We start from the raw sequence: 15,129 nt of genomic DNA, 5'->3' as shown, positions 1-15,129 counted from the left end.
TCCCTTTGCCTAAGCACTAATAGATCTCTGGTATGTAAACCAGCTATTTCCTTCTTAGCCATACTGTTAAACACTCATTATAATACCGGAATAATTGACTTGTACCAACCTGTCCTGCTCTGTGAAGGCACAGTCCCCAGTTGGTATCATCATGCAGCTGCCATAGAAACACTTTTAGGTGTCTCAGGCTCATCTTGAATTCACCAGAGACATTTGGCTCATTAATTCAAATGTCAAGGAAAATGCATCGACGTAAGAGAGGCGTAATCAGGCTCTGAAATCAGAAAAGTTCCCTAACATGGGGTTTTCTCCTGCAAGGCTGAGGGAGGGCTCTGTGGTGTAGAGGTTCTTTGTGGGTTCATTTATCACACTGAGGTTCCTTCCTCCTCCCAGTGGGGCAGGCGGGCTGGCTGTGCTCTCTGCTGAAGGCTGGGGGATCCACCTCAGGCCCAAGAACAGTCTCTTCATCCTCTCCAGGTAGATGGTGAGAACCTCAGTGCTTACAATCTGAAACAGTGAGATAAGAAAACTCTAGGAAAAAGACTCCATGGAAAAATGCTGCTGTGACCTAGAGAGTAGGGTGGAAGGGCCTCATAGCCATCTTTTTTTGTACCCCCATGACCCTACAATACAAATACAAAAAGCATCAAAAAAATTTATGAAATATTTGATTTCAACTGAAATTATGGAAATTATACTCTAAGAGAGCAAGTGATAATCAATTTTAGCTCTTCTCGACTGGCTTTTAAATATGTGTGTAAGAAACTAGGTCATTTAGGACTTTTATTAATTCATTGCTTTTAAAAGATGCAAGCACATGCGCACCATATATAAAAGATACACATTTTTCTATGTATATATATCTCATCTTCTTCCTAATTTGGGGTTTTCTGCAGACACTGAGCAGTTTCTCCAGTTTCAGGTCCCCTCCAGAGCCCACAAGGCCTCCTACAGCTCCTTCTGCTGAGGTTTTTCAGCACTTTAAAGCAATTTCCATTCCCTTCTCCTGTGGACAGAGTTATGATCTGAAAAAGGTTTTGTCGAACAACAGGAAGGCTGCAATTGTTCATACAGCATCCGGGAAAGATATGCATGAGCTTCCTGAGTTAATGAAATCCTAGGGGTTTTTTATAAAGTTTCAGTGACTGCCAGTCATTCTGAAATGTCACACTGCGTGGGCTCTGCTGCGGATGCTACACTGGGAATTTTGCTTTTAATTACATCTCACAGTTGACACATTCTGTCTTGTTTCCTAACCTTCTCTAAAGTGCCAGGAGTCGGTCACTACCAGGCACCAAAAATAATGGGAGAGAGGTTTGGTTCTGATCTATAACGTTCCTTCACAAGTTCCATTGGCAAGGAAAAAAAAAGGAGGAATCACTAAAAAGCAAAGGTGAGTGTTTATTTTCTACCAGAACAATACATAAGACCAAGGTCAGAGCCAGGAAGCTTTGCCATGTGGTTGAGATACCAAGGTAGCAATGTTGGGCTTTGGTTACACCCATGATTGTCTTTATTGTCCAAGTTCCTTTGAAAGGTCTCTACAAGAGGCCTCCTTTTCCTTCCTCTTAGTTATGGCAGGAGCAGAACAAAGCCATTGCATGTTGGCAAGGAGGTTCCTCTAGTTTGGATTGTTCACTTCTGCCTGAGGCAGGGCACAGTTGTTGGATTAGTTGGCTGAAGGACCTTTTTCAACAACACCTTTTTCAGAAGAGTTTTGGATCAGATTCCAGATGCTTCCCAGTGGATTAATGATGGACAGTTTCACATTATAGGTTCATTCATTTTTAGTTCTTTAAACATTAACTTACATTAATAATGTCTGAACTATTATACAGTGAAACTCATCAGTGACTTTCGTGTCCAGGTAACATCCACAAAAGTCGTGTCTTTGGTTTGCAATTAAGTCTCATTCATTGGCCTGGTTTAGAGGACACTCATGAGAAGTCCCTCATGGGAGCTGCACATCATCCAGCTAATGTGCTGCTTGTCATCACAGACCTCTGATGCAGAGGCATTGCTCAAAATACGATAGGAAGAATATTCCCTTCTTAGGAGCACTATCCTTTACGAGGATGACTGCTCTGAAGGTTGGGTTTCCCCCTTGGAATGGCTGTCTTGATGGAAATAAAAATACTCCTGATCAAGCCTATGGCTCATTCTTACACTCTTACCTGTGCAGCTCTGGTGTAAATGGCCACCTGTCTGTGGGGACAGCAGTGAAACTGCCAATTTATGGGGCAGAAACCAGCAGCTGCCAAATGGTGTAAATTCTTACTACTATTCTATAGCAAGATTTCCATCAGAAGCCTCCTGAATTCCCACTTCAGCTCTATGTACAGACTCTGGTTAGGCTTGGCCCACACAAACAAGTGCAATAAAGAGAACAATTTATACCTAAAACTAAGAAAACCACTCATGTCTTTCTTGCTCCCCTGAGCCACCTAACTCCCTGTATTTCAGTGTTATTCTTAGCAACATATTCTTCCCACTGACAGCTTTCCAGGTAATAGTAAAGTAGCATAACATTAACTGATGTATTTAAGTAAAAGAAGTTAGTTAATTTGATGTTTTAGGCCAGCTGTTCTGAGGAGTTCTGAAGATTTCACTGTGCTAATAAAGAACAATGTTCACTTCCCAAAATTTAATTCCACCATGTAAGTGCAAACATTCCTCAGTGCTCTCTGAAGAGTGAGTAGTAGTGCTCTGGAAGAAAAAAAAAAGTGTAAATTGGCATTCTTTACTCAAAAAGGTTGTGCATTCAGGGCTGTATCTGTATGAGAGACAAATGGCAAGTTTGAATAATATTTTAGCCTTATTAATCCTTCAGGAACTAAGAGAAATAAGGAAAGCTTGGGAACAGAGCCTCCCAGAATAACTGTTTCTCTCATGCAATGGACAACAGAACTGTATTCAGCTATACTGGTTTCTACTGGGGTAAAATCACTATAGCAAAACAGATGTGCAATTCAAATCATAAGGTGAAAGTGTTCAGTTTACACAGGTAAAAAGGTCAGCTCTGAGCACAAAGCTGTCACAGAGCTTCTATGCCACCAAGAGTAGATGTAAAATAACCTCTATCCCGAGGGCTAGGAAAAACCTCTGATCCTGGAAAGAGTTAGGGAAACTCTCAAACAAAACCTAACTGACCTGCAGGTGTCAGAGGCTGAGCTGGCCACTAAAACACATCCTGGCCACAGACCGTGGAACCGTTCAGCACAGGAAAATGGGCATTTCATGTCTGTGCAAAGCAAGGAGAAAGCAGAACACATCCCAGTGTGTTTTTCTGAGTGACTCACTGCCTTCAGAGCATACAAATCAGATTGTGGTGAACGGGAAGCAAATGATCGCATGATCTTGGGAACTCTGATTAAAGGCACTTGGAGTCTGCCAAACTTAGCTTGCAGTAGGATGTGCAGGAGAGAGTGGAATCACTTAAAAGCTTGCTTTGGTCTGGTTTGTTGGCATCAAGATGGCAAAGCAGAACGACAGGGACTGAACCCAAAGAGAAAGGAAGGAGGAAAATGAATTTAGATCTCTACAATCTGAATGAGGACCTGGAGATGGCAGCAAGCAGAGGGCTGAGCTGATGGCTTTTACACCAGATATATCCTCTTAAACACTTTCCTCTTTTAGTACTCGAATAGGCAACCAACTATAGAACAAATTTTGAATAGCAATGACAGAGTCATCTATGAATATCTGCCACCCTTGGAACTGACCTTCTGTCTCTTCAGCTAAGCAAATTCCCATTCAGATTATTTATCTAAATGAAGGAGAAAAGGACTTAGAGATCACTCAAGTAAACCAGTCAAGAACAATAAAGCACTTTGAGTCCCCACAATATGTCTGAGACAGAAGGCATCTGAGTGTTGTTATCAGAGATTGGATATTAATACCACTGTGTGGTTTAGTATGTCTTACAGTTTAATGTAATGATTTTTGTCTGCACTGCCAGCTTTCCATTGTCAGATTTAAAAGATCTCTTTGTTCCATGCTCTGTGACTGCTTATTGATCCATAAGCTGATGTGAGCTGTGTATCAGGAGAGTTTGTGATAGAATAAGAAACTGGAAAGTAGGAAAGGCTCTTGTGATTCTTGTCACTCTTTACTGATCAAAGAATGCCGAAGTGTGCTCAGGAGTTCAGAGTTGGTCCTGGATAACATGATATTAAAACCTTCAGAGCATGGGCACTCTTGTGTTTGCTAACTCCCCACATGTCCTTGTTGGGGTTTTCTATCTGCTTTACCTGCAATTGAGCTTCTTTCTGCAGCTTTGGATTCCAATTTGAAATGAGACAGCAAAACACTCATTGGACATTAGTTGGATTATTAATTTGTTTAAATCTCTCTATATGTGTTAATTTAGTTTAGATTGCCAGGTCAGATACCTGGCAAATTCCCTTCATCAAGCTGGGCTCAGCACCTTCGTTTCAGAAGGCTGAAAGGGCTGGAGGAGGAAGATCTATGCTGTGTTTGTCTTCAGTTCTCCAAGTAATTTATGCCAGCTGACAATGCTCATTTTTAATGCTGCACAGGTGATGCGTGTCCTATGTTGATGAGCCACATGTTACCTTGATAAAGAAAGTTCTAAAAGTGAATTTGCAGCACCCTCAAGACAGTATTGTTGAGGTAAAGACAGACACTTAACCTCTGGGACCCTCCATTCAGAAGAGAGAACTGGGGGTGTCATCCCAAACTGATCTGGGTTTCTGCCACCCACCCATATTTCCAGATTAGATTCTGAGGAGCTAAAACTAGATTCCTATTGTCCACTTCAAGGTAATAAGTCCTGTGACCAGAGGCTGTACTTTCTGGAGTCAATTAAAAATTGCTGCTTTCCTGTGGTGGGTGTGTGCCCGCAGGAGTGCGTCGGTGTTCAAACAACTCGTGAGGTGTCGATTTGGTTTCACTCGGGTGGGTGATGGCAACCCAGAAAGACAATCCTCCTCCAGATCTGCTGATCTATCGTCACTATCCCTATTGTGCTGTGTCAAACTAAAAAACCCAATAGTGAGGATCTCTGTTGAAAAATCTCCTTGTGGTTGGATGAAGCAGCAAGGGCTGTTTCCCTTATGTTGGGAATTGTTGTTGCAGAGCCACCCTGTGAAATTTTGTGATGCTGGCAGCTGCTGCACCAGCCAGCCCAGCAAGAACCCTGATTATGAAGAATATGAGCTGGGGCAACCCAGAAAGAAGGGGCCTCTTCACCAGGCTGCCAAAAGTGGTGCTGTTGTGGCAAATGCCAGCCAACACAGAAGTACCACGAACAGCTCTTGCTGAAGGAAAAAAGGGCAGCACATCACAACCTCCTGCTGGTTTCAGCAGCTGGTGCTGTCTGGTCGCACCCTGAAGAAAGCCAAGAGTCGCCTCAAAGCACAACCCTAAGGAAGGAAGCCCAAAAGAGGAATCACTTGGAAATGTGGTGCTGAGCATTTTTCTGCCCCACCCTCCCCAGCTTTCTGCAGCCCTGGATCAAGAGGTTCTAGACAGAGGCCACAGAACAAGTTTCCTAACTCATCACTGAAGGCCTCATGGTCTGACCAGATTAAACACACTCATTTTAGATGGTCCCAGTGACACAGACAAAGCATCTTCTGAAAAGCCTAGCTCTTCTCTTTGTATTGTTCTTTTTAGCTTGAACTCAGGAATTACATGAAAAGGACTTTTACCCTCTTTGTGTAATATTTTTGGGCATTTCATTCACACTCATTGGAATTGTAATGTTGGACTGTTTGTTCTCACCTTCAAGCAGGCCTTGCTTCCTACACCTCCTCCTCCTGAACTTGTGAGAGTAGCTCTGTGCTATGATGTGTGAGGTCAGAGTACAGCCGAGGAGCAGCGAACTCAGGGTAGATTAATCTGTGCTCCAACACTTTTTCCATTCTCTATTTTTGTTATATTTAGGCGTGTTCTATTTTTGTAGAACCAAGGTGAAAAGAATTGTAACAGGTATGTTCTGCACTCCTTTCAGCAAAGCTTTGTTCTCTCTGAGCTAACCCAGCAGTTTGCCATTTCCATTTCCCACATGTATTTGAAGATATATTGCTGGCAGATTATGCCAGCTGTATTTATATCTTCATCAATTGTGTTAACATTCATATTGCAGCATCTTACATATCTAGAGTGGGAAAATATTACCGTAGGCATTAATGCATTTCTGTTCTAGCATATGAACCAATTCTCCTTTTGAAAATAATTACACTGAATATTCACCCAAGACTGTGATTTTGATCTCTTCTCACATTTGCATCAAAGTTCTTCCTTACCCTTTCCCCGCTTTTTTTGGTCCTTTCGGTTTTGACTTTTTATAAAAAAAAAAAGCATTTTACCAATATATAGCTTACCTAAAGCTCTTTAATTGTTTTGTACTCCCTGAAATTCCCACTGCTACTTTGTCAGCTCTATTCATTACTTGTTCTGATGAGGGTTATGGTGGTGTTTCTAATATAAGCACTGTGTTGGGTATCTCAGCACCAGGTGGAAGGTGCATGAATTAGGGGGCAGATCCCTGCTTTTATAGCAAAATTTAATTTTGCAAGAGAATAAATAAAGGATTTGCTCCTTGTGGATGGGAGGGTGATGGTCTTCAATATGCTCTGCTCTCTTTTGGAGGCAGGTGCCTGGTCCTTGCCCTGAGCTGGATGCAAGATACGAGTTGGTGTTAGGGGATCCCTACTCCTGCCAAAACTGTGTTGAGTTCTGGGCCCCTCAATTCAGGAAGGACATTGAGGTGCTGGAGGGAGTCCAAAGAAGGGCAATGGAGCTGGGGAAGGGTCTGGAGCATGAGAGTGATGAGGAGCAGCTGAGGGGGCTCAGCCTGGAGAAAAGGAGGCTCAGGGGGGACCTTCTCGCTCTCTCAAATTCCCTGACAGGAGGTTGTAGCCAGGTGGGGGTCAGATTCTTCTCCCACGTAACAAGTGACAGGACAAGAGGGACATGGTCTTAAACTGCTCCAGGGGAGGTTTAGATTGGACATCAGGAAGAATTTCTTCACAGCAAGGGTGATTAGACACTGGAACGGACTGCCCAGTGAGGTGGTGGAGTCACCGTCCTTGGAGGTGTTTAGGGAAAGACTGGACGTGGCACTTATTGTTGACGTGGTGGTGTTGGGTCACCGGTTGGACTGGATGATCTCAGAGGTCTTTTCCAACCTGATAGATTCGGTGATTCTGTGCAAACAGCCTTGGGTAGCCTCTGCCGCCGCTGGCCTCCCACAGCGAGCCCGGTGGCGGCTCCGGGGCTGCGGGAGCGCCCTGCGGGCGGCTCGGGGCGCTGTGGCACCGCGGGGCTGCCGCGGCGCGGCCCGGCCCGTGAGGGCTCGGTCCCGCCTGCCCGCCCTTCCCGGCCACCGCCATGGCGTCGTGCGGGGCTTTCCAGAGCTTCCTCTTCGAGTACGACACCCCCCGCATCGTGCTGATCCGCAGCCGCAAAGTGGGGCTCATCAACCGCATGGTGCAGCTCGCCATCCTCGCATACGTGATCGGGTGAGCGGGCGGGGGCAGTGCGGGGGTCCCGGAGCGGCCGCCGGGAGGGAGGACGCGCTGGGAGCCCCCAGGGCGCGGGGCTGAGGGGCGGGGGCCGCCGCCTCCCTCAGGGGCCCCGGGACCCCGGTTCTGTCGGGGGGCGCGGGCTGAGGGGAGTCGGGAGCTCGGAGCTCACCGAAGGGTGACACGGAGGTGGTGTCACTGCTTAATGGGCAGACTTCACTGGGACTGTGGGGCTGCGGACAGGACAGGACCCCTCAGGAGCGGGACCGTCCCCCGGGGTCATTGCCGCTCACCCAGCGGGGCTGGGCATAAAAGCAAATTACACCCTGCAGACCATTCTGAAAATAAAAAATACCCCCTAAAAACCACAAAGGAGATTACCTGTCCTGTGACCCTTTTGTAGGGAAACGCTGTGAAACTATCTGGACTGGCCCTTTCAGGTGACATATGGGAAAAGGAGAAATTCCGACCATGTGTGCTTGTTTATAGTGCTTATCAGTTGTTTCTTGCAGGTGGGTCTTTCTGTGGCAGAAGGGCTACCAGGAAACAGACTCCGTGGTCAGTTCTGTAACCACGAAGGTGAAAGGAGTAACCCTGACAAACACATCCACCTTGGGAGCCAGGATCTGGGATGTAGCCGACTATGTCATCCCTCCTCAGGTATCAGTCACTTTCCCATGGAGAGGGAGGGTTTTCTAGCAATCAGCTACTGCTTTGCTAAAGTCCACTGAAGGCAGAGCAGCTTCAGCTCCAGCATGGCCTTGATATGAGAGAATAAAGCAGCTTTGCTTTGTTACAGATCATGCTGAGCACCTGCACCATGAGCCCTGGGGAAGTTTGTTTCAAGAAAAGTGTATCTATGTGTGTACTTGTGTAGAATCACAGAAGGGTTTGGGTTGGAAGAGACCCTAAAGATAATTTAGTTCCAACCCCCTGCCATAGGCAGGGACATCTTCCACTATCCCAGGTTGCTTCAAGCCCTGTCCAGCCTGGCCCTGAATACTTCCAGGGATGGGGCAGCCACAGCTTCTCTGGGCAGCCTGTGCCAGGGCCTCACCAGCCTCACAGGGAAGAATTTCTTTGAAATCTCGTCCCTTTTAGTTTAAAACTGTTCCCCGTTGTCCTGGCACTACCTGCCCATGTAAAAAGTCCCTCTCTCTCCTTTTTATAAGCCCCCTTTAAGTACTGGAAGGGGCTCTAAGGTCTCCCTGGAGCCTTATCTTCTCCAGGCTGAACAACCCCAATTCTCTCAGTCTGTCTCCATAGCAGAGTTACTCCAGGCCATGGAGCATCTTCATGGCCTCTTCTGGACTCACTCCAACAGGTCCAGCTCTGGTGGCCCCAGAGGTGGAATCAGCAGTGCAGGTGGGGTCTCACGAGAGAGAAGTAGAAGAGCAGAATCTTCCCTTCAACCTGCTGGTCACCCTGCTTGGGGTGAGCTCAGGATAGGGTTGGATTTCTGGGCTGTGAGTGTGCATAGCTGGGTCATGTTGAGCTTCTTGTCCACCAACACCCCCAAGGCTGCCTCCTCAGGGCTGGTCTTGATCCGTTCCCCACCCAGCCTGTATTTGTGCTTGGGATTGCCCTGACCCTCATGCAGTACCTTGCACTTGGCCTTGTTGAACTTCATGAGGTTCACACAGGCCAAGCTCTCCAGCCTGTCCAGGTCCCTCTGAATGCCATCCCTTCCCTCCAGTGTGTGATTGCACCACACAGCTCGGTGTTTTCAGCAAACTTGCTGACCGTGCATCGATCCCACTGTCCATGTTGCCCACAAAGCTGTTAAACAGTGCTGGTCCCCACAGAGGATGAAGAACTTGGCAGGCTTCAGGAAAAGGTTGCAACAATAACCACATGTCCTCTGTCTTACTGCTCTAAAGCAAACGGACCCAAGTTAGCTTGTTGGCAGACACACCAGGAATAGCCTGCAAGTCACTTGATCCGGAACTGAACAGGAAGCTGTGCTGTAGTTACTGATTGACTGTGTCTGTGGCAATCTGCACTCTGTGGGCCATGTGTGGTGGCCTTTGGGATGGGCAGCCACAGCCAAGCTGCTCGTTGTGGGTCCCTCCATCTGCATGACATGTGATGCAGAAAAAAGGACAGATTTAGTCAGATTTTGGCTGAGTGTTCATATTTGCATATCAGTGGAGCAGAAGCAAACAACAGATCCGGAATCATACAGACCTGAAAGGAGTGAAAGTAAAGTAACAAAAATGGTGCTCCCTGAAGAAACAAAACAGGACTGGTTAAATTTCTAATTGATATATTGCAAAAAGAAAGAGAGCTGGAGCTCTATTTCTGCTCCTGCCTTGCAGCTCCCCTGAGGAGCTGCGTGATCTCTGTTTTCATAATGGGAATGAAGAAATTTGGTCCGAGTGGGAGGACAGAAAAAGTTTCTAGTCCCACAGTCCTTCCTCTGGCTACACACAGCAACATCGAGCAATTCATATGAGAATCTGCTCCTTTATTGCTGCGCCAGCAGTGTCCAAAGCAGGTCCCCTCTGTGGAGCCACCTGGGCTCTGTCAGCAAAGGTATTTGGTGTGGTGCCTTGGATGCTCTTTCCAGTCTGTCACTCTTAGGTTGCCTTCTTGTTTTGCTTGTTCAGGGTGAGAACACTGTGTTTGTCATGACCAATGTGATACTGACGCTGAACCAGAGCCAAGGCCGCTGCCCAGAGGTAGGTGCAGGATCTGCTTTAATCCTGCCTGGTGTGGGTGGAAGTGTGGGGGAGAGGGTTCACAGAGCTTAGTGAAATTATTGTTCCTCTCCAGCTGCCAGATGATAAAACGGAGTGCCAGGTGAAGAACAACAGCTGTTTTCCAGGATATGTCAGCACCCACAGCAGTGGTAAGAAACCTGCTGCAATGGTCTTTCAGTCTGTGTTGTGATACCTTTGTGCTGTGCCTTCCCTGCTGTGAAGGAAGCAGCATTTCCCTTCAGTCTGCTTGTTCCCCTTAGCTCACACATAGGAGAACTGAAAGGGAAGCTCAAATTTTTCTGCTTGGGGAGAGCAGATGGACTGTGTTGGGTTGATTCTGGGTAGATATGGGCTTTGTGGGTTAGCAAACAGTGTGAGGGCTTTTTCAAGGCCTTGAGTCCCTGAAGCAGTATTTCACATAGATGAAATTTGAAATTTCATCTATTTCACATAGATGAAATTTCCTGAGCCATAGATTTGGCTCAGGAAAAAGATGTGATGCTCCTTTCTCTGAAATTTCACTACAAAGTGCACTGGAAGATAATGGGGGTCTTGGTAGTGGCACTTTGCCCCGAGAAAATTGTTTTCACCATATAGAGGGAGGAGATATCATGGGACAAATACTGCCTCTGGTTTTGATTAGTAGTACCTCCATGCACATGTCTTTCCAGGCATCCAGACTGGGGAGTGTGTTTCATACAACAGCAGCATTAAGACCTGTGAAGTCCTTGCATGGTGCCCTGTGGAGGATGACAGTCACATACCCAAGTGAGTGCTCTGTCTCCCTGCTCCGTGGTGGCCCTCCTGGGATGAGGCTGGTGGTATGCAGCTGATGCTTCTCCCTTGAGGTGCTGTTGGGAAAAACTGAAGAGATGAGCAGCAAGGACACTGTTTGTGAAAGTATGTTGTACTTATTTACCCTTCCTCTTGTTTTATAGGCCAGCGTTCCTACAAGCAGCTGAGAACTTCACCCTTCTGGTGAAGAACAACATTTGGTACCGCAAGTTCAACTTCAGCAAGTAAATAGTGGGGGGAGCATTGTCCTGTCCGATCTCATGGACTGTAAAGGGGAGCTGGATGGCTGGAAGAAGATGCAACAGCTCTTCTTTCTCTGTTCCCCTGTAGGCGAAACATCCTCCCCACTATCAACTCCACCTACCTCAAGAACTGCATCTATGATGCCCACACAGACCCCTTCTGCCCCATCTTTCGTTTAGGGCAAATAGTTGAAGCTGCAGGGCAGGACTTCCAGGAAATGGCTGTGGAGGTATTTGACAGACCCTTCTCTTGGGCTTCAGTTCTGTAAAAGAGGAGTGGTAGGTGGCTCTGCCTCGTGGCATGAGCCACAGAACACAGAGTAGCTGCAGGATGGAGAGCTGCTCTGGCCAGGGGGACTGGAGTCAATTCTACTACAAATAATTGGCCTTGGCTGGTTTGGGTGGGGTTATGTGCAAGACCCTTCTGTAGCAGGGGGAAAGAGTGTTTAACTGGGACTGGGAAAAGAGCCAGTAAATCAGAGTCTTGGTCAGCAGAGAGCCTTCTAGCAGACACCTTCTCCTCTCCTCCACTTGGCAGGGTGGAGTCATGGCACTGCAGATCAACTGGGACTGCAACCTTGACAGAGCTGCTTCCCACTGTGTGCCAAAATACTCCTTCCAGCGCCTCGACAACAAGGACACTGCCCACACCGTCTCACCTGGCTACAACTTCAGGTAACGTGGCTGTGAGGGCACCTGTGGCTCAGTCTGCCACTGGCAATTGTGAGTACTTTTGGGATTTCTGTTGTGCTTAGAGAGCACCAGAAGAAAACTTGGAGAGTTCTGCTGGTGCTGAAGGACAGAGTGGGTGGGATCCTCACTGTGTGCAAACCACAGCAGAGGGGGGAGGTCAGTGAAGCTCCACTGATTGCGTCAGAGTGTCTTGAGTCATGTTTCCATCAGCTTTTGGGTGGCTGTTTGGGCCATGGCATGGCACTGGGAGAACTGACTGTTTCAGGGTATGCTGATAGGGCAGAATTTGAGGGGACTGAGAGGTGGAGGTGGGAGACCAGAGCATCTCCTTCACTGTGCTTGAGGCAAAACTAACCTCTAAAAGTGTCTCTCTCAGTTGAAGATCATATTTAATGGCATACACCACCACATAAACATTCTGGCCATTACAGTCCAGCACCTCCAGTAAAACACCAGTGCAGAGCCAGGCAGCTGGTTTCATCCAGACTCAGACTGTAATAGTACGGATTGGCCACCTTGCCAAAGTCCTTGCAGGATTGCTGCTTGTGAGGAAACACAGCTTGTTGTTTCTAGAATCACAAAATCTCACTTAGCACAGGGGATCTTTTGGTGGACCTTGGATGAATTCAGTGAGGAGCTGCTGTCATGCAGACAGCAGAAGGTGTGTTTGGGAGGTGCCAGGCCTGCAGGTGTTGGGGTGTCAGGCAAGACTGGCTGGAGGATATCGCAGCCGTATCTGAAGTGCTCTTGCTAATTCCAGACTTTGGTGCAGCCCCTTACCAATCCTTCCTCTTCTCTTCCACCCTCTTCTCTGCTTCCTCATGGCTTAGTCAACCACGTGGCAGAGTAAGTCTGACCTCACTTATTTGTTCTCATCTCTTTTCGTCATTTGCCTGCGGGCCACCCTGTGCAGACACGGAACAGCCTTTGTGTGGCAGCCGAGCTGCGCTGCTGCTCCTGGCCCTGCCCTCTCGTGGCTGCCTGGTCCCTTGCAGCTGCCTGCTCCCCTCTCTCGTGTAGCTGAATTTCTTTCCATTTGTCCTTCTGCTCCCCTACTACAGCCAACTTTCTCCCTCTCCTATGCTTTGCAGGTTCCCTGATTTGGCTTGTGATAACTGTCTTCTTAAATTCACCTGTTTGGGGCTTTTCTCCTACAAGTGCTTGCCTGCATGAAATCACCATTTGGGGTTTGTGCCTGGAAGTACCAATGTTCAGCCCATCCTCTTGGGATGTGGAACACACCTGGATGTTGCATGATCACATAAGCATCCTCCGAATTTCCAGCTAAGCTCTGACCTATCTTTTCTCCAGGTTTGCAAAATACTACAAGAATAGTGATGGCACTGAATCACGGACGCTTGTCAAAGCTTTTGGCATCCGCTTTCATATCGTAGTGTTTGGAAAGGTAGGGTGACAGTTCCTGGAGGTGTTGTAGTGAGGACTTTCAGAGATGCTGAAAAATATATTCAGCCTTGTAACTGTCTTCTAGGCAGGAAAATTTGATGTAATTCCTACCATGATTAACATCGGCTCTGGCTTAGCGCTGTTTGGCGTGGTAAGTGACACTGTCTGCACTCGGACTCAGTTCTGGATTAGTGCCTCAGTTCTGAGGATCATTGTCCTAAACTCTCTCAATCTCCACTAGGCAACAGTGCTGTGTGACATTGTTGTTCTGTACTGCATGAAGAAGAGGTACTACTATCGGGAAAAGAAATACAAATATGTGGAGGATTATGAACTGGTAAGCATCCATGGAGGCAGGGGAAAGGCAGAGTTGCTTTCTCCTCTGACTCTTGAGAGATTCTGAAACAGGATGTAGAAAGTCCACATCAAATAAGGATTTTGAACCACAGTTTTTAGGAAACTTTCTCTTTGTCAGAGAAGCTAATTTTTACCTCAAGGCTGTTGCAGGGAGGAGCACTAGAAACAAATATTGTCATGTTTCCTGGGCAACCACTCTTGGAGAGAAAAATACATGTTTAACTTGTCATGCTCCTACTGCACCTCCTTTTTGGGTTGCAGTCATTGGCAGTTGCCTTCTGAGAGCTGTGGGGAATGGCTCTGTTCTCATCAAATCCTTCAGTCTTGGGTTTTGGGGTTCCTGTGGCTGTGAACAAACCCACTCAGTGGGTTGGTATTTTCTGAGACCAGCCACAGCTATGGCTCCCTCCAGGGTCCAAATGCTCTGCTTGGTTAATAGAAGGATTTAGGGAGGTGCTTTACTGGTGCTGAGGGTGGAGCTCAGCCCTACAGCCCTGTGCTTGGGGGCAAGTGTTGCTGCTGAGGGTGGATTTCTGAATCCTTTTGGCACTGGAAAAGTAAAGTCTGAGTAACAGTAGCTTGCCTGTGTAGGGGGGTTTGTATGAGAGGAAGAGGGAGAAAGAAGAGTTTTCTGGCAGAGAGCTGTAATCTCTGATCCTTGCAGGGAGTCGGTGAGACATACGGAACCAACTCCTGAGCTCCTGCTGCTGCAGCACCAGCTGCTGCTCTGAACTGCTGCTGTGAACATTACTTGTCCCTGTTGGGAGACCACCCCCTCTTCACTGGAAGGAAGTGGGGAACCAAACTGAGAAAGGGACCATATTTGCTACTCTTCACTACTTTTCCTGGCTGGAGCCAGCCCCCAGGGAGAAGAACTGGGTCTGCTCCCTGCCTGCTGTTCTTTCCAGATTAATTGCACTAAGCACAGAGGGAGAATTGTGCTTCATGACGTCCAGGCCTCTGCTCTGGCCATGCCTGGGACAGGGACATTGTCATTTTGACTGTCCTTCTATCCCTGAGCTCCCTGTGCAGAGCTCTCAGGATAACAGGCATGGATTCTTCCTTACAGTGAACATGGCCCCTACCAGGTGTTGCCTAACCTTGGGAAAGCAGCTCCTTGCTGTTGTCAAGTCATTTTTCCTTGTCCTGAAGGATTGTGAAGCTTAGCTGAGCCTGCACCTACTATTTTACTGTGTCTCCAAGCCCCAGTGGCCACAGACGAAGATAAAGCAGTGTCTGGCTCCACTGTGCTGTGATAAATGGCTCACTGATAACAGAATATTTTTTTTTCTGTTTTGTCTAATTTTTATGGTACTACTTTAAATTTTACTTCAATAAAATATTACCCTCTCTCAGCCCTCTTAGAGTCCTGCAGGCTGGGTTTTGCTTGTTCATTTCTCCCCAGACACCATCTGTCAGTGGAGAGCTATCAAAGCCAGGGCTCTG

General features: G+C 47.2%; 1 protein-coding gene and 1 long non-coding RNA gene across 3 annotated transcripts; both read left to right on the top strand.

Annotated features, from left to right (window-relative positions):
- The first annotated feature begins 51 nt into the window (after positions 1-51).
- On the top strand, positions 52-6,300 carry LOC116795590. The gene is made up of 4 exons (XR_004360096.1): positions 52-252; positions 1,269-1,393; positions 4,539-4,632; positions 5,098-6,300. It is a non-coding gene; the product is annotated as an uncharacterized LOC116795590 (long non-coding RNA).
- Positions 6,301-7,323: 1,023 nt separating this feature from the next.
- On the top strand, positions 7,324-15,042 carry P2RX4 (purinergic receptor P2X 4). 2 transcript variants are annotated; one of them, XM_032705371.1, is made up of 12 exons: positions 7,324-7,487; positions 8,003-8,150; positions 10,100-10,171; positions 10,266-10,341; positions 10,864-10,960; positions 11,131-11,211; positions 11,318-11,459; positions 11,768-11,904; positions 13,234-13,327; positions 13,412-13,477; positions 13,568-13,663; positions 14,348-15,042. In XM_032705371.1, exons 1-12 carry the CDS (start codon positions 7,357-7,359, stop codon positions 14,378-14,380), a joined length of 1,173 nt encoding a protein of 390 aa, XP_032561262.1. In that variant the 5' UTR covers positions 7,324-7,356; the 3' UTR covers positions 14,381-15,042. The 2 variants fall into 2 exon arrangements, with proteins under 2 accessions (XP_032561262.1, XP_032561261.1); XM_032705370.1 differs by lacking the exon at positions 14,348-15,042 and having other exon boundaries at positions 7,325-7,487; positions 13,568-14,321.
- The last annotated feature ends 87 nt before the right edge of the window (positions 15,043-15,129 follow it).

Source organism: Chiroxiphia lanceolata, chromosome 18 (genome assembly GCF_009829145.1).
Source record: "Chiroxiphia lanceolata isolate bChiLan1 chromosome 18, bChiLan1.pri, whole genome shotgun sequence".
Taxonomy (NCBI): domain Eukaryota; kingdom Metazoa; phylum Chordata; class Aves; order Passeriformes; family Pipridae; genus Chiroxiphia; species Chiroxiphia lanceolata.
The sequence above is the reverse complement of the archived record's forward strand: the minus strand, read 5'-3'. Positions and strand labels throughout refer to the sequence as shown.